General features: G+C 37.1%; 1 protein-coding gene across 6 annotated transcripts in view; it reads left to right on the top strand.

The window, feature by feature from the left end:
• Slu7 (Pre-mRNA-splicing factor Slu7) overlaps window positions 1-24,440 on the top strand; it is a 221,456-nt gene that overhangs the window by 72,669 nt on the left and 124,347 nt on the right. For all 6 annotated transcript variants that reach the window (XM_090392500.1, XM_090392499.1, XM_090392498.1 and 3 more), the window contains exon 6: window positions 10,577-10,648. In XM_090392500.1, the coding sequence (XP_090248626.1) occupies window positions 10,577-10,648 (72 nt within the window). The remainder of the gene's footprint in view (window positions 1-10,576; window positions 10,649-24,440) is intronic.

Here is a 24,440-nt window from a genome sequence, read left to right as displayed (position 1 = left end):
AACTTGAAATTGTCAGCATCCAGGAATGCGTTAGCAGAGCTAATCTCAGGTGGTATGGTCACTTAAATAGAATGGGCGAGGAAAGATTAGCAAAACAAGTGTTCTCTGCCAGGTTGGCAGCTAAACAACCCAGAGGAAGACCAAGATATAGGTGGATTGATATGGTACAAAGTGCCTTAGACGATAGAAATATAAGATATGATAATGTTGGTGTCTTGACAAGTAACAGACTGATTTGGAGGAAGCAACAAATACAAAAAATTATATTCAGGCAATAACAATCACAGAAAACGGGGAGTAGCTATAGTATTAAACACTAAATATGAGAATAATCTTTTATGGCAGGCAGTATCAAGTAGAATGATGTGAATAAATATTAGAATAGTATTTCTGATATTTGTCCTGGAGAATTAGACTTATTTGTGCTTATGATCCCTCAGAAGGTTCTGCCAAGAGAAATGGAGGAATTTTTTGAGGCATTAGAGAAGGCAGCTGGTACAATGATAAAGGAAAAGTTGGTCCTTGTTGAAAATCTAAATAGCAAAGTAGGCAATGATTACCAGGCATATAGAAATGTTCTGGGAAAATTTGGAGAAAAGTGCAAAGCTAATAATAGTGGTAAATGCTTGCTGGATTTCTTTTCAGGACATTAATTCGTTATTACCACTACCATGTTCTAACATAACGTGCACAAATTAACATGGAGAGAAGATGCAAGAAATAAACAAAGTCTCATTGACTATGTTATAGTTGATAGCGATGTTTTTCCACTGGTTCCGGACACAAGAGTATACAGATGATTTGAAATAGGAAGAGATCACTATCTTGTTTTGAATAAGATAAAATTAAATTTCTTATTGAAAACAATAGTAAGAAAGCTTTAAAATGAATCAGAGTTGAGCAGCTTACAGAGGTGAACTGTAGACTGAAATACACAAACATCATTGAAGAAAAAATGAGAGTTTGAAAACAAGAACCAAACTTTGGTGAATGACAAACCCTAAAGGAAACATTTATTGATTCAGCCAAAAAGGCATGTGGTGAAGTTCTCTGTAAGGATAGAAAAAGCAGAACTCCATGGTGAACTCAGGAAGTTAAAGGCAGTGAAGGAAATGAAGGAAGACTATTAAAAGTTCCTGGCAAGTAAGATGGCTTGTACTCTTAGAGAATACAGCAAAACAATACAATGAAGCAAATCATTGTGTAAAACTAGCTAAACAAAAATGGGAAGACTTTGGTAAGAACATATAAAAAATAAATATCAGGAAGATGGCAAAATATTCTGGAGGCTATTGAAAGAGCTTAAGAATGTAGGAAAAAGTACTGTAAAAGGAATTAGAGAAGATAAATGTGACATGAAAACGAAAGATAAAGATATTCTAGATATTTGGAGTAATTACTTTGAGAGACTGCTAAGTGAAACAAGCAGTGTCAGCACAGTGGCAGAAATCTCCCAACAGGAAAGCAGTCAGGAATACATAGCCATACTTGAAGTAGAAAAATTAATCAGAAACCTTAAATGTGAAAAGGCATGAAATTTGAACAGAAATGTTCAAATATGTTGGTATAAAAGTTTTATAGTGGCTACATTGCATAATTCAGAAATCCTGCTCAGGGGATCACATTCCAGTTGATGTGGAGTATAGCTCTCATAATACATATCTGTTAACAGAAATATAAAACTGAATGTGAGAGTTACAGAGGTATTCCCTTCTGAGTGTTCATGGTAAAATTTATACAAGTATACTTGAGAAACATAAGGAAAACTTGGTGAAGAACAAGCTGTATTCAGGCCAAAGAGGTTGTCGGGATCAGATTTTCACTTTAAGACAAATAGTTGAGAAATCTTGTGAATATAACAAGTATTTGTATTTAATTTTAGTGTTATTGATCTGGAAAAGGCATATGACAAGGTGCTTTAAGGAAAACTCTTCAAAACGCTATAGTTATATGGTGTAAATGAGACATTATATCGAGCAATACATAGTCTCTATTTAAACTGTAAGTCAGCAGTTAGAATTGAAGGATGTATAGGAAAATGGTTTGATGTTAGATCAGCTGTGCAACCAAGGTGCACATTATCTCCACTGTTATTCATTATCTATATGGATCACATTATTAAAGAAAGTGGTTTTAAATGTGATCAAAATTGGAGATGTTAATCTCAGCTCTTTACCTTATGTGATGATGTTATACTCCTAAATAAATCCCAGACAAGTCTGCACAATGCCCCGACCAAATTGAATAACTGCTCTGTAATAAATTCGGTATGAAAATCACCATTAAAAAAGACAAAGACAATGAAAATAGGCAGAAACATTGAAAACATCAACTTCATCCTGAATGGAGAACCTATAGAACAAGTAAAACATTTCAGCTATTAGGCACAATTTTTAGTGAAGATGGCAAATTAAATATGGAGATAGACAGCAGAATTAATAAAGCTGGTATGGTAGGTAGTCAGCTGAATAAATGTATCTGGAATGAGAGAGAAATTAGTCAAAACACTAAATTAGTTATATACAAGACATTGTTCAAACCAATTTTAACTTATGGATCTGAGAGCTGGGTTAGAAATAAAACACTTGACCAAACACTAGAGACCACAGATATGCGAGTCCTGAGAAAGCTTAGTGGAGTGAACAGATGGCATCAATGGCAGTATCACATTAAAAATAAGGATATTAGGAAAGAACTTGCCATTGTAAGCATTCAGAAATGTGTTAGTATAGCTAATCTCAGGTGGTATGGTCACTTAAATGGAATGGGAGCAGAAAGATTAGTAAAACAAGTGTTCTTTGCACACTGGCATGAAAAATACCCAGAGAAAGACCAACATGTAGATAGATTGCAGTAAAAAGTGCCTTAAAAGACAGAAATATAAGCTCTGATAATGTTAGAATCTTCACAGATAATAGATTAATTCGGAGAAAAATTGTTGATCAGAAGTTAGTAATGGTTAACCTGAGTGTACATATCAGGAATTTGATGATGATAACAACCTTGCATTTCATTTCATTTTCCTTTTGTCTGTCTCCACCATGACCCCAATTCTGAAAATCATTCCGACTATTTTTACTTCTTATGCTTGGAGCTTGATTTCTTGCAGTTCAAATCCTTATCAGTGAAGTCTTCTTGATGTCTACAAATTTAACTAGCATTCTTTTTCCAATTCTGCTGAGCAAGCAGGAAAAGAAGTGGAAGAATATGCTGTAAACATTGACCTAAAGCAATGTTTTTCTCCCAACCAGAATTCCTTACAGTCCTCACCCAACATTGAATATTTTCTTAGCCAGTTTTCTACTAGCTACATGTTGAGGTAACTGCTTGCCTTGGTAATTCAGGTCACAATGTCATTTAGTTTCACCTCTGGTGGAATGGCCTTCAACTATTTGCAACCTCATGTACATTGACATTACCCAAGTGGGAAGATCTCTGTGACTTTTATTCTTTTCCTTGGTCAGACTACTGTTATCTTTCAGATCCAGATAACTTGTTGCGATATTGTTATAGAAATTATCCATATTGGAATGAAGACCTTCATTTCCCACTTCATTCAAAATTCCCACTCTTTATCTAAGCTGTGGTTTTTCTTAAATGTGTACAAGTGGTCCAAGAAAATGACTTATTATAGGTGGCTTGAGACACTTCAGTTTTATTCATAGCCCAAACTTGCCTCTTATGCCAGTGGCAGTCGTGTTTTATGGTTCCTTGCTAAAACTGTTATGCACAATGTCCATCTGATATTTCCACCTTTTTCTCACTCATTTGGGTGAGATAGAGGTAGAAGATTGCACCATCACGTGAAGATAAAGTTGACCTCCTATTATCATTCTTCTCACCCAATTTACATAGATAACCAAGGCAAATCACCTCCTTCCTTACCTGGAATATTGCATCACGTGCATCCTGTGACTTTCTGTCAGAAAGACATCAGAAGAATCTTAAACAATATACCAAAAAAGGCTTCTGGTCCTGATAGAATTCCACCATTTGTGCTCTTGAATGCTGCTGTCCTTTATCATCTGTATGTTATATACTACTAGCATCCATTCCCACTGCATTCAGGTATGCTCATATTCTGCCAGTTCCAAAAAAGATAAGTGTTTGCATCAAAGTATGAACTTATTGTTCTCACCTCTGTGTTTGCAAAGTAATTGAGGTCATCCATAGTTAATTTGTTCCACAACTGGAGAGCGATCACCACTATGGATTTCATCAATCCAAATTGTTATTTATATGGGCACTCAATAGAGTCAAAAGACTCATTGCGGGAGACCCACTTTATCCAAAACACAATAGCTATCATACATCTACTTTAACCTATTCACTGTTGGAGCACTTATAACCACCTCTCCATTCCACTCCAACCACTCTCCAGGGGAAAAAACCTTGTCCACACACCCTTACTAACCACACTCTTAGACAGCTTCCAAGCGTGACCCCTTGTTTTTCCCCTATTCCCTATGTATTGAAAAATTTCTTCTATGTTAATCTTATAGTAGTATCTCTTTAGTAACTTATAAGTTTCTATCATATCCCCCTCTCCTCTGCCTGTCAGCTAAACTCTGCAATCCACACACACTCAATCTATCCTCATAGAGAACATTCCACAGACCTCCTACCAGCTTGGTTACTCGTCTCTGAATCCTCTCCACCACCTCCTAATCCCCAAGAAATGCAGGTGACCTCCAAAGCGGGAAGTCAACATGTGGCTGAATCATAGCCTTATAAAGAGGAATAATAACCTTCCTATCTTTACTTGTCAATGTGCTCTTCTGCATCCAAGTAATCCTCTGAGCTATTTGCCAACTCTTGTAATATGTCCTCCGAATTTCAAATTTCTATCCACCCTCACCTAGCCTCATCAATTTCCTGTAAACTAGTACCAGACAGCCTCATAGGAACCATTTCCATCAGATCTACAATCTTCCTTAACTTTTGTTTTTGTTGGTTGAAGTTCTTCAGCTCTCAATAATACCCCTCCTCATGCCTATTTCTTCTGTCTTCTCTGAAAATACAATATCCATTACATTCTATCCTTGTAACTATATTATCCTCTGACAACCAGGTCTTGCTAATGCCAATAATTTTTGGTCAAGTTGAGCTGACCAATGCTAAAGTCTCCTTTCCTTTATTTCTGATACTTTGGGCATTTCTGTACATGTATTTTAACATCCCCTTTGGCTCACAGTTACCTTTACATAATGTCATTAGCTGTCCAGTCAGATTTGAAACCTGGTTTCACAGAAGAGTTCTTGGACTACATCACCCACCTCTGAAAATGTGCTGCTGAAAGGTTTGGAGAAACTGGTGCTTGTTGCACTTGACATTTCTAAGGTATTTGATAGAGTTTGACATTGAGGATTTTTCAGTAAATTTTCATCATTTGGTCTACCTTCTTTCATTCGTAATTGGATTGCTACTGTAATGGTGGGAGACATTCTGTCTTCAGATTTTCCTGTTAATGCAGGTGCTACTCAGTGCTTTGTTATGTCATTACCTATCTAGCCAGATTTGAAACCTGGGTTCACAGAAGATTTCTTGGACCTCATCACCTACCAAGTAATTTGTCTTTTTTTTTTTTTAATACGCATCTGATCCACACACGAAAGGCCAGAAGACCTATAGCACATAAGTGCCATGTGTGAGCAAGAGGAATAGAAGAAGAAAGGAGGAATCTGTTCACATTTTGCTTGAACAGCTGACAGTTGTAAACTTTGGCAAAGGTAGAGTGGGGGGGAGACTGTTCCAAAGGACAGAAGTAGATGGAATGAAAGAGAAAGCAGAGAAGTTGGTTCAGTGAGTTTCAAGATGGACTGTAAAAGGGTGGTGGTTAGCAGTGGCTCTTGTTTTAATGATTTTGGAGAAGAGTGGAGGCCAATATTAGCCAATTCAGCAGAGTACTGTCTATGAAAGTATCCATAGAAGAGGTGCAAGGCAGAAACTGGAATGTCTGTGTGAGAGAGGGATTGAAGTGGGTTTGTGAGACAGAGATCATTAATTAGCCAGATGTCTCTCTTCTGGATAGAATCTAACAATCGTAGAAAGGATTTTGATGCACCACCCTAAATATGGGAGCAGTATTCCATGGCTGGGTGGATTTGGGCTTTGTATAGAGTTAGCAGCTGCGAAGATGTGAAGTAGTGTCTTTTGTGAAAAAAGGGCACCAAGTTTTTTGGTGACTGCAGAAGCTATAGTTGAAATGTGGTTGTGCCAGGAAAGATTGGAGGTGCAGGTTAGTCGAAGAAGAGAAATCTGATCATGTTTGGATATCTGAGTATTATTGAAAATAAGAGAAGGGATGTGAGTTCTTTCTTGTGAGAGATCAGATAGGACTGAGTTTTGTTAGCATTGAATTTACAAGGTTGTCCTTTCCCCACTGGGATATAGCTAAGAAATCTGAGTTCAGGTGGCCATGGTAAATCTTGGGGATTCTAATACTTGAGCACTAAGAGGTTTGCCAGATGAAAAGGAGGAGTATATTGCTGATTATAGTACTCTCCATCAGCAATATACTCATCCTACTCATATGACACAATTTGCTTTACTCGAACATCTCAAGTTTCAAGGTTATTTATAATAAGTACCTTAAACACTGATCAGCACACCATCCTTCAATGGGTCAATAACAATTTAGTCACCTTCAGTTGCTCCCAGAACACACTATTGTCTGTTTTCTTGCAAAACACTTCTTTCCTTACCTTTGATACTGCTCACCTTAACAGTCAAAACAAGATCTTTCTTTTTGGACTTACTCTTACCTCGTCTTTCCTGGCATAATCACATTGCTTCGATAGCATTCTCAGCTTCTAAAAAACTAGGTGTCCTTTTTTGTTTAAGATGCTACTTTTCATTTGTCCACTTACTTGCTCTATACTAATCACAGATTGCCAAACTTCAATTACTGCTCTCACATTTGGGGTGAAGTACCTAAAATCTACAGATTGGATGGGAAATATTAAGGACCAGATCTTTTTGTCCTACAAAAAATGTAAAAGAGAAGCACAAAAACATACATGGTGGAAGCTCATGGTAGTCAACCTCCTGGAATGAGATGACATCTGACAAGACCTAAAATCTCTAAAAATTCTTGAAGCTGTTTAGAAGAGAACAGTTAAGTTGATTGATGATCTCTCACATAGACTTTCTTCTGCTGTCATCTCATAGATCAGTGATGGCGAACCTATGACACACGTGTCAGCACTGACACACTTGAGGGTTTCAGGTGACACACCTTGGATGTTGAAAAATATTGATATTCGACGAAAAAACTGTGATAAATCGTATAAGATTGCTCTCATTTAAGGCAAAGGTAGGTTTGTTCATCGAAAAACTTTCTACCAGTAGTTAGCAACAGAAAAGTCATTAAATGTAATAATGTAAGTTTGTAATTTCAGTTTATTAAATTAATTGTATAATATGAATTCATAGATTTTATATCAATGTCCTGTTAAATAAATAGCCTAATACGATGTATAAGTCACCATCTATGATTATGTAGTTACATTTATAATGCATGTATGCAAGTGGCACATCAACAACGTCAATATTTAAAAAAAAAAAAAAAGTTTGACACACCTGGGTAAAAAGATTTGCCATCACTGTCATAGATGGTTAGTTTCCATATTGTGTCTTTTCTATAGATATTTCCATTGGTGTTGTTTATCAGAAATAGCATCTACTATGTCTTCCCCTTCACCCATTTTTGCTGACCTTATAGCAACACACCAGCAACAACTGCCTTTCATCTTTTTACTGTTGAACTCAATCTACCTCAGTTTTGTGGAACAGCCTTTCCAGCACAATGAAATAATTATACACCAGTTTAATAGTTCCATTATTTTATCTCTCCTGCAGAGACAAAATATTGTATCCCAAATGATGACTCTGGGACATTGAGTGGGAGATATGAGAATTACCATTTCCAAATTTTGGGAAGTTTCACACAATTATAATTCTTTGGATATTTTATTTTATTTTTTAAATCTGCTGTTGATTCAAAAAAAAAAAAAAAAAAAGTCTTTCATACATTGAAGTTAAAGAACAGGCATGAAGTCATCAAAAATTCTTAGAAAAAGTTCCCATCTATGGTATGGTGCAACCCCCCCCCCAGTACTGAACCTCGACCCCCCCCTCCTTCAGCACACATGCAATGAGATATGCCATTTGACTGCATGCACATTAATAGAAGAGCATGTGTAGAGTCTATGCCATTATGTTTAGCTTTAGCAATGGTGTCGTTGGAAGAAATGTTTAATGTTGAGCATTATTTTTGTTCATACAGAGTTGGTAGAGCAAATGGTCTAAGCCTATGACATGTTTATGAGCAGTTTGTTTGTCTGTTTTTAATAGCAACTGATGATTATGCTGCACAACAGGAATACTGTGCACTCGTGCTGGCCAGTGTCTATGAAAATCTGTCCTTCCTCTATAATGTCTGGTTCTTGGATGAAGCACATTTCCATCTAAGCGGTCATGTAAACAGACAAACCCACAGGTTTCTTGGTTTCTCGAGACCTGAATTTGTCCAAGAGAAACATCTTCACAGTTAGAAAGTCATTGCATGGTGTGCATTTCTGGCCATGGCATAATTGGGCCTTACTTCATTCAAGAGAGTACCCTTCACATTCTCCTAATCTCAAATCACTTGATTCCTTCGTTTGGGGTATTGAAGGAATGGGTATTCCACCATGACCTGCCTTCAAAACTTGAACTAAGGGATGACGGAGAACCTTTGCATGCACTACAAAACCTGTCTTGAAAGACAAGATGCCCATTTCGAGCATGCAATCTACCATTATTAATGCTTTATTTGACCAAGATTTCACTGATAATGGTGGATGTACATATCGTGTGTAAACATATATTTCTTTGTTAATAAAACCCATTTACTCCTAACATATATCGTTGCAGTTATTTAGTACTATTTTTTTGCACCATACTGTATTATTTTGAAATAGATTTTTAGGGTAGTTTACTGTGTTTCTTTCTACATAAAATTTTTTGTTATGCATTTGTCTGTATAGTGCAGTGGTGGAGGAGTTAGGGGATTTATTCAGTGTACTATTTATTCACAAATTCCCCACTGTTCTTCTTCTTCTTCTTTTTTTTTTTTAAACATAACCTCTTCCTAAATATACACATACATAACTAGAGTTTATATGATGATATGTAATTCATTCCCTATCAGTAATTTATTGTGCACTTATAATACCACAACTGTAAATTGGATATTTATTTATCTATAATAAACCTGTTTGTATTCAAGCTTATTTCCCCCCCCCCCTTAGATATGCTAGTCTTATACAAATAGTTCATATCTGATTAATGCAGATTAAAATATAGTTACCTACAACTCTTAGAAATTTAAACATACCAAACAATTATAGAAATCTTAATTATTGGTTACTTATATATCCTGAGAACAACTGAGGTTACCCCTTTTAAATAGCTATGATTTCTCTGCAAAGTACATGTAACAATTTGTTGTATGCCCACCAGAATGCCAACTGGAGGTACAAAACAATTTGCCACATCATGCTGGGCAAGTATGCAGTGATACCATTTATACGGTGCTCAGCATGACTCCATTAAAGTTGATTCACAGTATGAATTTGATTTAGCTTCTGTCAAGATACTAAATATAAAATTGCTGTATAAGGTGGTGAAAAAAATCTAGTTTCATCATTTTTCCTTTATTTTGTAGTTTTAATAAAGACCACATAAATTGTATGGAGCTTTTTCACAGCATTACACCCAATAGCTGTATTTTTAGAGCAACCCATTAGTGTAAACGTTGCATTAAACTATCTCACCTCTAAAGCATAGTGACTTTTCATGTCCATTGCTACAGCAGCTTTGATAATACATGTTGTCGTTGTGCTGAGTAGATCAAATTAAAAATATATACAGCTGTTTTCATCAAATTAAAATTTTGGGGTATGGATTGTGACATCATTTGTTAGTAAATTCACTTTGCTGTTGTTAAGGTTTTTTCAGTAGTGAGCTTAAAATAGCATTGGTTCTATGGGACTCAGACTTTTCAATAGCTTGTTATGATGCATCATTTCACTATAGTGGTGTTCATTATAGTTCTCATCTACTGCATTATTGTGAGTGAGCTGATAGATAAACTGCAATCTACTCTAGAGGCTAAAGATGGAATTTTTCATGTTGCTACAGAGTGGTGGTTCTACACTATGCAGTGAAGTTCATGTACCATTTCAAGACATTCACAAAATATCCATGCCCACAGTGGAAATTTGAGCCTACAGTCTGTTGGTTGGAGAGCAGCTGCCGACTTGGCCAACCAGGATGACAAATTACATCTTGGATTTTTTATAAATCTAAGATGTAATTTGTCATCCTGGCACATATTCTCTTAAGAATATGTGCTTAAACCTAGTTTCCTGTGCCTGTCAATAGGAATTACATTGATCTATTGTAATTATATGGATTTTGTAGTAATTATGTTAATCATTAAATAATGGTTATTAATCTAATTTATCATTATTTATTATAATTATTTACTATTTACTAGTCATTTCTAAATCTGTTTTATGTTTTTATCTAGGCTAAACGACAAATAAAGGAAGAAAAACTTAAAGAAGATCTCCTAAATGGAGAAGCAAACACTAAAGAACAGGTATAAATTTGCAATAATTTGATTTTAGCATTCAGCTCTTCTTGACATTTTGTGCACAAGTAAATGTGGTTCATTCTTCTTTATACTCTTGCATTGCTTAACTTTTTCATTAACATTACTGAAAAAAGTTTTAGTAGTGCATTTCAGAATTAGGTATGTAAAGAATATCTCCAGTAAAGAGATCTTTGTGTCTAGTTTTGAATCATCTGCTAAACTGTATTTGCATATCCTATGGGGGGGGGAACAGGTATCTGTATATTTGGGTTAAATAACTAATATATATGTAAGCACACACACACATGCCTCTCCCACACACATTCACTCTGTTCATCAAACTTAACAGAACAAAATGTTTTTCATAAATATTTTATTTTTAGCAGTGTTGCTGAAGGTAAAATTTGGCAAATTTTGAGTAGCCAGTAGAAATTGATCTACCACTTAGTTAGTCTGCTCACAGTGCATATTACTCATTCCTCATAACTACATCACTTCATCCCTGTTTTTTGGCTTGCTCAGTGGATTGGCCACATCTCCAGTACCTTTCAGGATGATGTCATCATCATTTAAATGATCCTTTGGGATGGTAGGCCATTGGTGACTTGAAGCCAGGCAGTTGAAGGTAAAGGTGGCACACTGGCATAATGTGTCAGAAAGCATCATCATCAGTTTTAGGAGATGGAACCATTAGTTGGCAAAAGTCACCTGAGGGCTACCTGAACCAGAACAGACAATATCTGGTTCTAACGGCAAGATGGAACTCTACATCCTATCATCAACTCTCTTGAGGTTGCTGCAGTCATAAGTAAATTTCCATCTAAACTGCATTAGGAAGGTTCAGTTCAAGTGGACTCTACATAAGAAAGCCAGTGGTTTGTATTTCATTAACCAGAAACTACTACAGAGCTCATCAAAACTGGTAGTACGAACATATGACTTGAAACCGAGACAAATGGGGTACAGTTCTGTTCTCTGGTGAGTCCCTTTTTAGTCTACAAATAGATTCTAAATAGTGTTTAATCGTAGAGAATGAGGAATGCAGTACCATTCTTTCAACATCAGAGAAAGGGATGCTTACAGGGGAAGCAGTGCTCTCATGTAGAAACAGAATATTAATTAGTGGCTGCACTCTTCTTAATATTTTTGATAAGGATACTATAACTGCTCAGAAGTACTGAGAACATATCCTTGAACCCTGTGTGCAACTTTGTAGAGGTGAGGTTGGCCTAGATATCTTCTGGATATCTAGCCAACCACACTCTGACTATCTTCTAGATATTTTCTAGAAACTGAAGATACCCTGTGGCTAGTACAATCACCATACTTATATTCAATCAGATGTGTGGGACGCCCTTTAATGTCGCATTGCATGCAGCCAGCCATGATCTCATCTGTCGCTTAGTAAGCTAATGTTATGTTACCATATTTTTGAGCATATTGTGTGGATTTCTGTGATGTGTCTTGTTTGGTAATTCTTATACACCTGTATGTTCCTTATAACTGTCTAATATTTCTTGCTGTCGCCTCATTTCATTGTTATTCTATCGTACACCACTATACCACATTTTGTCCCACTTCACCAAAAACTGCACGAGTTACACTAGATTTTTTAAGTGTTTTGTTAATTTTGTTGAGCAGTGTCTTTCATATCAGTCCCACACATGCACGGTTGTAGAATCTGTAGTATGCTGGTGCAATGCATGGACTACTTAGACTCCCCTCCAAGCATGATTTGACAGAGTATGTAGCAGCAGGATTGTAAACCAGCTGGCAAATGAAAAGTTATCTAGTTATGCATCAGAAAGCCTCTTGACACAATATCATCAGGTTGATTCCTCTGGCCAGCCTGAAGAAGTGCTTTTTCCAGTAGCTGTACTCTTGTATGGAGGAGGTTTGGAATCTCCACAATATGTTTTGCATGGGCTTGAGGTGTATCACTCACACTTCAACCTATTTTGGAGATCAAACATGGCATCAGCTACTTCAGGCTTTCAGTAAACAAGGTGGTGGTATTTTACTAGGCATTGAAGATCATCTATCATCTAGAAAATGTATATATATGAGTACAGCAGTTCTTGACTTATCTTGTATGTGACCTTATGACTAGTTATACCTGTGATGGCTATCTCATTAACATGTTTACCAAATACCACTTTACTCCTGCAACCTATGGACCAGAGTATTATTGTTGTCTTCAAGTAATTTATTTAAGAAATATTTTTGCTCATGCTATTGCTGCTACTGAAGGTGAGAAAATCTTCAGAGACTTCTAGAAGGAATATATCTTGCATCATACAAAGAATGTAGGTGTATTATGGAATGAGATGACAACAGAGTGTATGAATGGTGCTTGGAAGAGGCTGCTGAAAATATATATTCATACATTCACAGGATTTGATAAAACCTTACAAGAAATTGTGACAAGATAGTGCTACTTGCTAAAGACTTGGAATTGGATGTTAATGAAAAAGTTGAGTATTTAGTTGAAGCTGTGGAAGAAAAGCTCTCTCTCACATGGAAGACCTTATAGTGCTAAAAGTACAGAAAGTTGCAAAAAAAGAAGAAGAAGGAGGAATAAAAGAAAGCAGAAGAATAGGAAGAAGAAGCTAAGTCTCCTCCCTCCCAAATTTTATAGTGAAAAAATTGGCAGAGGCATTTATTTCTATTAATAAGGCAGTTTTGTTGCTTGAGGAAATAGACCCCAACATGGAGAGATTTAGCAAAGTAGTCAGAATAATGAGATCTCCAATTAGAAATTTATGCAGAAAAGAAAGGAAACCTGTGCCGACTGAGTTTTACGTAACATACAAATTTTTAAAGAAACCTACTCTCGCTGTCACATCCTTCCACAAGTGATGCATCTGGTGAACCATCCTCAGAATGTTTCTTTGCATCGCCTGAATTTGAAGAAATTGTTGTTAATTATCTAACCTCTCCTGTCTCCTCTGATGAATCATCCAGTTAATAAAGCAGCAGTTTTGAGGAATTATTCTTCTCCATGTGTTCCATCTGATTATTTTACTGATAAGTACAGGGAAGCACTGTATACTCATGTTTCATTGTTATTGTACAGTACTGTATACAGTGATTTTATATTATAATTTATAAATTGTATTTTTTCACTATAAATAAAGAATAAAAGTAGTTAAAAATATAAGAAAGGCAGACTTACATATTTTAGCGTTCAGGCTTCAACATATAGTAATTTCTGATTTCCAACCTTTTTTTGACTTGCAACAAAATCATTGGAATGGAACCCCATCATAAGTTATGCACTGATAGTTTAATTTAACTTAAACTTACACAGAATGATTGTATAAAAATTTTATGTAATAATTGCTAAGTGAAAAATTTAAATAATTTGTTGGATAATAAAAACAAAAGTTTTTAATCATCTTCCAAATTCAAATTTAGTCCACTTCTACTAATAGCTCTTGAAATTGGGAATTACTGGGAAGGCAAAATTTTTTTTGAGAATCCACAGTGAACTTGGATTTCCATTTTCACATAAAATGATATTATTACATACTAATATTGTTGCAAACTAATATTATTGCATAGTGCCGCAGCTATAAAATTGATATTACCGATAAGAAAAAGGATATATTGTGCAATTTCTGTTGCCACTGGCTACATGCTTCCTGTGATAGAATAGAGGAATCAGTGCACAAACTTATCTACCTCAATCAGCCCTCCTTCTGCTTACTGTGCCTGTCTTCTGTAAAGCAGCTTCTGAACTTAGGTAAACAAGTCAAAAACCTTGAACAGCACCTTAACGCTATGAATGAAACTTTCTCCAAAATCTGAACACTGGAAGCTAAGCTTGAACTACTCAATGATCAGTGCCTCAACACCAGTGCATCCTTGCCCGACAACACTAATGAACTCTGCAACCTATTCAGCTAGATCTAATCTATAGTATTTTAGTAATAAGGTGTGACACCTTCTGACTACTTATATATGGGAAACGTGACTTCTGCATTACTTCAACCTTGGTATCTTATCTCTTCTGGGTGTGGCTCCCACTGATGAGACTTCAATAAAGATCCAAACCGGTCTGGGTATTGACCCTTGCCATAATGCACAGCATACATATCTGTAAGAATATATGCCTTGCATTATGGATACTAAGGTTATTGATGTGAAGTCATTAGCCTCTATATACAAGTAGACCTGTCCTGAAGCTACTTCACATGCAAATTTGTTTGCTTACACTTGGATAAAGGATGAAACCAAGAATATAATTTCTTGGCATCTTTAACTTATATTGTAACCAAGGAAAAAGCTTTCAACATGTATCTCTAATCCAGAGTATTTTAATAATAAGGTGTGACACCTTTTGACTAGTGCCGCACCCCAGGGGGTCCCCCACCAAAAGAAAAAAGGAAAACACACTAGAAAATTTTCCAAAAATCTTTTCCTAGTTAAAATTAATTATTTTTATTTATGTTGTATCGTGTCTTCGTCTCTATACTACTTATCAGTTAGCAGTCACATAAGGTGGGAATACCCTATAGCTCTCGGGAATTACGGCTGTTGTGAACACAAGGCAAAATAAATAGTGCTTGGGCAGACCAAGCGCTACTTTGTTTGCCTGAGCAGGGCCAGAGGAGATCACAAGTATCATGTATTGGTGATCACCTGCAGATGCTCAGTCATAGGTTGTATGCAATGCGTAGTGTGTATTCTCAAATTGTATACTCAACTCTTCCCCCACCCAAGATTAAATCACGAGTGCTTCTCCCCCCCCCCTCGAATTAAATCCTGCATGCGCCACTGCTTTTGACTGCATATGTTTTGGAAATATATGGCTTCTGCATTGCTTCAACCTTGGAATCTCTTCTAGGTCTGGCTCCCACTGATGACATTTATTAATGCTCATCATTAAGTTTGCTTACTTCCTGGGAAGTAGAAAAGTTTTACTCAGTGTGGGTTTTTGCCTGTCACTTGGTGGAACCACTGCTCAGTTCCCTGCCCTAGAGTGATTCAGGTTAAGAGTAATGAGTTTAGTAGTTGATCTTTCTTTAGTGTCACTCAGTAAGATTTAGAGCGATCTTGTAGATCACTCAGAGTTTTTGGAGAGGTATCCCCACACTTAAACATACCTCAACAATAAGTTTAGTTTAATCCTTTATCCAAGTGTGAGCAAACAAAGTTTGCACCTGAAAGTATCTTCAGGACTGGGGTAAGGTAGTGCAACACCAGGCAGAGAAAACTCTCATCACTCCTATCTCAGTATTTCCCATAATGTAAAGCACATCTCCTTACGGACATGTGTAATGCTAAGCATTAAGGCAAGGGCCACTACCCATACCAGTTTCGACCTTTATTGAGGCTCGTCAGTGGTAGCCAGGCCCTCTAGTGGAGATACAAAGGCAGAAGCAATGAGAGGTCATCCTAACCTATAGGAGTTGCCAAAGGGTGTGCAACCTTATTATTAAATTACTCTGGATTCAGAGAAAGATGTTGAGAGTTTATTTTTCACTTGGTTAGACTATAATAAGTTTAGTTTAATTCTTTATCCTAGTGTGAGCAAACAAAGTTTGCGCCTGAAAGTATCTTCAGGACTGGGGTAAGGTAGTGCAACACCATTGCTCACACTTGGATAAAGGATTAAACTAAACTTATTATAGTCTAACCAAGTGAAAAATAAACTCTCAACATCTTTCTCTGAATCCAGAGTAATTTAATAATAAGGTTGCACACCCTTTGGCAACTCCTATAGGTTAGGATGACCTCTCATTGCTTCTGCCTTTGTATCTCCACTACTGGGCCTGGCTCCCACTGATGAGACCTCAATAAAGGTCAAAACTGGTATGGGTAGTGGGCCTTGCCTTAATGCTTAGCATTACACATGTCCGCAAGGAGATGTGCTTTGCATTATGGGAAATACTGAGATAGGAGTGATGAGAGCTTTCTCTGCCTGGTGTTGCACTACCTTACCCCAGTCCTGAAGATACTTTCAGGCACAAACTTTGTTTGCTCACACTTGGATAAAGGATTAAACTAAACTTATTAAAGTCTAACCAAGTGAAAAATAAACTCTTAAACATACCTCAGTAAAGGTCAAAATTGGTCTGGGTAGTGGCCCTTCACATTTTGCATAGCATTGTACATGTCTTTAAGGGATACTAAGGCAATTGATATGAATCCTTTCTTTTAGGCTTGCACGGTGATCCGAATGCCTTTTTGGAAATTATGGAGACAACTACCGTGTTTGAATAAAAACTTTAGTTTACTGTTACTAAAATTTTACGTTTCGACCTTTATGTCAAGGTCATCTTCTGGAGTGTACAAATATACACAAGAAACAAGCTATACTACAATCATTCTGGTTCGTTAAAGACACTGACTAACTGCTACCACAATTGTTGGCCTGACCTCTGGTGAAAAAAAAAAAAAAAAAAAAAAATTATACATCAACGCTAGAGTCCTATTATTTGTGTTGTCTACTATATACATATATTAACATCATTCCAGCCAGTTGGAGTGGAATGGTTTCTAATAATAGCAGATTGGCTAGAGTCCTGACTTATGTTGAATCTTTCAAATTAGGTTGGCTGAATGTGTGCCATCCAGATCCTTGGAATTTTCATACCATCTTTATTGTTGATATTTGGGTGGTTTATCAGGATTTCGCAGGATTCTTTAAATTTTCTTTCGTACCATGTTTTTGTGCGGTGTAAGGAGCAGGTGCTTTTCTAGTTGATTTGGTGTAAGGTGTTGAGTGCATGGTCTGAGAGGCCTGCTTCACCATAATGGTTATATTTAATGTGTCTAATGTGTTCTTTCTTGCGTATAGGGATTGTCTGTCCTGTTTCACCAATGTACGGTAAGTTACAGGTGCAGCGGATGCAATAGACTCCAGGATGTGCTAATGGGATGAGAGGATCCTTAGAGGAGCTGAATATGGTTTTAAGTTTAGTGGTTGGTGGTTTAAAGGTGGCATTGAGGTTATAATGTTGTAGGATTCTGTTGATTTTTTCTGATAACTCTTTAATGTATGGGATGGCTATGGTTTTACTGTAATCTAGATTCGTTTTTGTTGTGGTTTTATAGAGTATTTTATTGACAGTATTTTTGTTATAGCCATTGTTTATGAATGTGTCACTAATGATTTTTAGTTCTTGTTTCAGGGCTTGCTGGTTAGAGCAAATAGTTGTTGCTCTGTTTTTAAGGGTGTTTATGACTCCATATTTTTGTGCTGGGTGGTGATATGAATTCGCATGTATGTATTGGCCCGTGTGTGTCGGTTTTCGGTAGATTGCCTGAAGGAAGACGTGTAACTAGTGTGTCTAGGAACGGGAGCGAATTTTGGTTTTCGATTTCGATGGTAAATTGTATGCGTTCGTGTTGTTTGTTTAGGTGGCTGAGGAATGTGTTTAGCGTTTGTCGACCGTGCGGCCAGATCGCGAACACATCGTCAACGTATCTGAGCCAGATTGTCGGTCGAAGCATGGCGGAATCAAGAGCCCTTTGCTCAAAGGTTTCCATGTAGAAGTTCGCGATTGGTGGGGATAATGGTGAGCCGATGGCCGTACCTTCCTTTTGTAGGTAGAATTTGTTTTGCCACACGAAGTAACCGGACTTTAGTACGTGGGCAAAGAGGGCCGTAATGTCGGGCGGAAATTTGTTCTGTAGTAGGAGAATTGTGTCATTGATGGAGACATTAGTGAAAAGGGCAGAAACGTCAAAACTGACTAATAAGTCGTCTTTGTCGAGTGTTATGTTTTTGAAGTGTTGTGTGTTTTTTACGTAGGAGGGGGAAATGACCTACCAACTCCTTGAGTGTTGCCGCTAATTTCTTGGCTAGGTGGTAATTGGGACTGTCTATTCCTTCCACTATTGGTCGAAGGGGCACATTTTGTTTGTGTATTTTCGGAACCCCATATATTCTGGGGGGGGGGTGGCGTAGTGGGGTTTGAGTTTTTTAACTGTGTCTGGTGGTCAAGAAGTGACGGACTTTAGTAGTTTTTCTGTTTTGTCCTTTATCCTCTTTGTTGGGTTATAATTTACCATTTTATATGTGTTGTTATCAGCTACTAGTTGGTTCATTTGCAATATGTATGTTGACCTGTCAAGGACAACAGTGGCACTGCCTTTATCAGCTTTCGTTATTATTAAGTTTTGTTTGGCTTTTAACGATTTAATTGCTGCTAATTCTGTTTTAGTCAGGTTGTTCTGTATGGTTTTCTTGGTGTTTAGGACATTACTGGTTTCTAGTCGTATTTTGTCTGCTATGTTGTTAGGTAGGGATCTGATGCCTCTTTCAATGTGGTAGATAAAATCTAATTTGTTTACATTTTTAGGTGCTATTGCGTAGTTCAGTCCTTTATTCAGCAGCGTGAGTTCGCCATTGTTCAGGGTGTGGCTTGATAAGTTAATCACATGGTTCTTGCTTGTCGGTGGTTGGTCGCTTCTTGTCTCCCTTGTTTGTTGTTCATTGTTGTTTCTCGGGGAGGAAGTCCTCTGATTGGCCGCCATATTTTGCCGTTGTTTCAACCTGTGGAATTTTTTCTTGAGTTTTTCTTTGTTCTTTTCCAAGGTATGCTTGGCCAAATTGTCAGTAATTCTTTCAAGTGTTTGTAGAATGTCTGGGTTAACATAGTTCGATAGTTCTGATTGTAATTCAGAAACTAGATTTTGTGTTGTAGCTAGGTTTCGGCGGGCTGTTTGGATCTGTTTTCTAAGCATTGCGTTTTCTGTGCGGTCATAGATACGGAGTGCCTTAGCAGACGTAAATTTCTTTTTTAGCTTGTGATTAACTTATCAAGCCACACCCTGAACAACGGCGAACTCACGCTGCTGAATAAAGGACTGAACTACGCAATAGCGCCTAAAAAGGTAAAGAAATTAGATTTTATCTACCACATTGAAAGAGGCATCAGATCCCTACCTAACAACATAGCAGACAAAATACGACTAGAAACCAGTAATCTCCTAAACACCAAGAAAACCATACAGAACAACCTGACTAAAACAGAATTAGCAGCAATTAAATCGTTAAAAGCCAAACAAAACATAATAATAACGAAAGCTGATAAAGGCAGTGCCACTGTTGTCCTTGACAGGTCAACATACATACAACAAATGAACCAACTAGTAGCCGATAACAACACATATAAAATATTAAATTATTACCCAACAAAGAGGATAAAGGACAAAACAGAAAAACTACTAAAGTCCGTCACTTCTTGACCACCAGACACAGTTAAAAAACTCAAACCCCACTACGCCCGCCCCCCCAGAATATATGGGGTTCCGAAAATACACAAACAAAATGTGCCCCTTTGACCAATAATGGAAGGAATAGACAGTCCCAATTACCACCTAGCCAAGAAATTAGCGGCAACACTCAAGGAGTTGGTAGGTCATTCCCCCTCCTACGTAAAAAACACACAACACTTTATAAACATAATCAAAAACATAACACTCGACAAAGACGACTTATTAGTCAGTTTTGATGTTTCTGCCCTTTTCACTAATGTCCCCATCGATGACACAATTCTCCTACTACAGAACAAATTTCTGCCCGACATTACGGCCCTCTTTGCCCACGTACTAAAGTCTGGTTACTTCGTGTGGCAAAACAAATTCTACCTACAAAAGGAAGGTACAGCCATGGGCTCACCATTATCCCCCCCCAATCGCGAACTTCTACATGGAAACCTTTGAGCAAAGGGCTCTTGATTCCGCCATGCTTCGACCGACAATCTGGCTCAGATACGTTGACGACGTGTTCGCGATCTGGTCGCACGGTCGACAAACGCTAAACACATTCCTCAGCCACCTAAACAAACAACACGAACGCATACAATTTACCATCGAAATCAAAAACCAAAATTCGCTCCCGTTCCTAGACACACTAGTTACACGTCTTCCTTCAGGCAATCTATCCTTCACGGTCTACCGAAAACCGACACACACGGGCCAATACATACATGCGAATTCATATCACCACCCAGCACAAAAATATGGAGTCATAAACACCCTTAAAAACAGAGCCACAACTATTTGCTCTAACCAGCAAGCCCTGAAACAAGAACTAAAAATCATTAGTGACACATTCATAAACAGTGGCTATAACAAAAATACTGTCAATAAAATACTCTATAAAACCACAACAAAAACGAATCTAGATTACAGTAAAACCATAGCCATCGCATACATTACAGAGTTATCAGAAAAAATCAACAGAATCCTACAACATTATAACCTCAATGCCACCTTTAAACCACCAACCGCTAAACTTAAAACCATATTCAGCTCCTCTAAGGATCCTCTCCTCCCATTAGCACATCCTGGAGTCTGTTGCATCTGCTGCACCTGTAACTTACCGTACATTGGTGAAACAGGACGGACAATCCCTATACGCAAGAAAGAACACATTAGACACATTAAATATAACCATTATGGTGAAGCAGGCCTCTCAGACCATGCACTCAACACCTTACACCAAATCAACTAGAAAAGCACCTGCTCCTTACACCGCACAAAAACATGGTACGAAAGAAAATTTAAAGAATCCTGCGAAATCCTGATAAACCACCCAAATATCAACAATAAAGATGGTATGAAAATTCCAAGGATCTGGATGGCACACATTCAGCCAACCTAATTTGAAAGATTCAACATAAGTCAGGACTCTAGCCAATCTGCTATTATTAGAAACCATTCCACTCCAACTGGCTGGAATGATGTTAATATATGTATATAGTAGACAACACAAATAATAGGACTCTAGCGTTGATGTATAATGTTTTTTTTTTTTTTTTTTTTTTCACCAGAGGTCAGGCCAACAATTGTGGTAGCGGTTAGTCAGTGTCTTTAACGAACCAGTATGATTGTAGTATAGCTTGTTTCTTGTGTATATTTGTACGCTCCAGAAGATGACCTTGACATAAAAGTCGAAACGTCGAATTGTAAAATTTTAGTTATATTAAACTAAAGTTTTTATTCAAACACGGTAGTTGTCTCCATAATTTCCAAAAATGCAATTGATATGAAGTCATTAGCCTCTATATACAAGTAGTCCAATCGTGAAGTTACTTCACTTGTAAACTTTGTTTACACTTGGATAAAGGATGAAACTAAGAATATAATTTCTTGACATATTTAACTTATAACCAGAGCAATTCATCATAACTTTTGTCCAACACTATTCCCACCCCTATCATACCCAGATGACTGTATTGTGTCATCACCCACAAAGAAAGCTAATCTCCTGGCTTCACACTTTGCTTCCAATGGACACATAACTGACCATGTTAAATGCTCCTCCAACCATTTCAGATGCCCAATACACAATGCTACTATATCCTTTTGCTAGAAAGAGACCAATAAAATATTGTCCAAATTATACACAAAAAAGTCTCCTGGCCCTGATGGCATTCCTCAAATTTTTCTGAAGGTTTGTGCACTAGAACTGACTCATATCCTATGTCACCTGTATATACTCTCCTCAGCATGGAAATTGGCTTGTGTTCAACCCATTCCCAAGAAGGGTGGCAAATCGCTGCCATCAAACTACCCCCCTATCTCACTCACCTCAGTCCTGTCTAAAATAATGGAGAGAACTATCAGTTCCTGACCACTACACTACCTTGAAGGCACCCAGCTAATAAATGATCACCAGTATGGATTCTGTTGCTGCCAATCAACAGTAGATCTATTCACTTATATTACTCATTTCCATGCAAATGCTAAGGAGAAGTTTGGTGCATCTCAAGTGGTTATTCTTGATATCTCCAAAGCTTTTGACTGGAGCTGCTACGAAAACTTACTAAACACACTCCCATCATTTGGTCTGTCCCAGAACTTCTGCAGTTTAATTGCCAGCTTTCTGTCTGGATGCACACTATGAGTGATGGTGGATTGTTCCTTATCCTCTCACCAATCAACTAATATTGGGGTTCCACAAGGTTCTGTTCTCTCAGTGACCTACTTCAGTTGAACCCCAACCCAATACATGGTTTTGCAGATAAAAGCACATTTTGACGAACCTTACTCTACACAACTCACCTCAACCTACAGTGCATCAACCACCACTGCCCTCAATTCTGATCTCCAAGCTATCTTCCTATGCGGTTCAGATAACCTCATCAATTTCAATGCTAATAAAACCCAGTTTTGTCTTATTTCTCACAAAAAAGAACCATTTTCTCCTGGTATTACTTTTGGCAACACCCAAATTTCCAAATAAGATGAGATTTCTCTTCTTGAAATCACCCTAACATCAATCCTCTCCTGGCATAAACACATCACAACCATTGCATCCTCAGCTTCTAAAAAACTATCGATTTCTCTTTCGTTCAAGACATTACTTCACCTCTGAACAGCTGTTAACCTTATATAAATCACAAATCTACCCAGCTGTTGAATGTTGCTCTCACATCTGGAGTGGGGGCCCTAAGAGCTCCCTAGAAATGCTTGACTCAATACAGAGCAGGGCAGTTAGATTGATTAATAACATATCTCTTACCATTTCACTTCTCTCACTTTTGCAGAGGCATTTGGTTTCTGCAATATGTGTATTCTATAAGCATTACCTTGGCAAATGTTCATATGAATAGCATCAATAATTCCTCCACTCAGTACTTAGTCTGTTGGAACGTGTGGTTGCTGCCCTGCATCCTTTTACAGTACACCTTGAAACCCACACAACAAGTTTCTTTTCTTCTTCCTCCATCCCTGCTACTGCTGTATTGTGGGACATCTTCCACCTTATGTGTTTTCTAAGGAATACGATATACAGTCAGATCGAATCATTCCGGTTTTGTGATCACATTTTTATTAAAAAAAGACTGTTTTTTTAAACTAAACAAGTACTAAAAAACAAACCCGACAAGTTTCGTTAGTTGTCAGACTAACATCTTCAGGGGTAAAGATAACTAACAGTTTAAAGCACAAACTATAAGAAATTACGAAAAAACAAGTTCATTTATTGGTATTATGAACATCGAAAAAGTTCGTTAAAAAACCGAATATCAGATCTATACAACCGTTAATACGTGTTAGCTGGAAACAATACTATTTGATGTCGCGTTCTGGGTTCACTTTCACTCTGCCCAAGGTCTGAACTGGGTAAATTTTTAATAAACGCTGATGAACTTAATTTAAAATCAAGCCTTGATTTTTGTTGCATTGCATATGCATTAGAATCATATTTGCTGCCTCTTTGAATTTTCTTCTGAAACCGTTTTTATCAATGTAGGACATTGATAAAAATGTAAGATTAATTTAATGAAGTTTTTCTGCTGCTGTGCTAAAAGTGATCTTAAAATTAAAGCATTACAAATTTTGGATAAATTAATGCAGCCAGACTTGCTGGGGTTCAGGAAGTGCTTCATTGCTGACTGCAGAATTAGTCTCTCAGAAACCTCAGCGTGACAATATAGTCTTTTAAATCAAATGTAAACAAGTTTCTCTTTTCCCAAACCACTACCTATGTACTATAGGTTGATTAATCAACCTCTAATGTATGGGTTCAACATTAAAAATAAATAAATAAAGCTGCTCCTAGCAGAATTGCTGAGCTTGTTTTTCTACAGCTAGTTACTTAATCCTGATAACTCTTGAAGAAAGTGCACATTGGTAATCATCTTCCTCATTTATCTGTTCCTGTGTTTGTTTAATTTAAATGAAATTTGAAAATGCTACTCTACATTCATAAATTGTAGTTATGAACAGAAGGGTTTTTTATTATTTTGTTTTTACTTTACATTCATAAATTGTAGTTTATGTAGTTATGAACAGAAGGTTTTTTTATTATTTTGTTTTTACATTTCATTTACTT

The sequence above is a fragment of the Typopeltis vanoorti genome, chromosome 5, assembly GCF_054136105.1.
Source record: "Typopeltis vanoorti isolate ZY-2024b chromosome 5, IOZ_Tvanoo_1.0, whole genome shotgun sequence".
NCBI classification, from domain to species: domain Eukaryota; kingdom Metazoa; phylum Arthropoda; class Arachnida; order Uropygi; family Thelyphonidae; genus Typopeltis; species Typopeltis vanoorti.
Note: the sequence above shows the minus strand (reverse complement) of the source record. Positions and strands in the feature narration are given on the sequence as shown.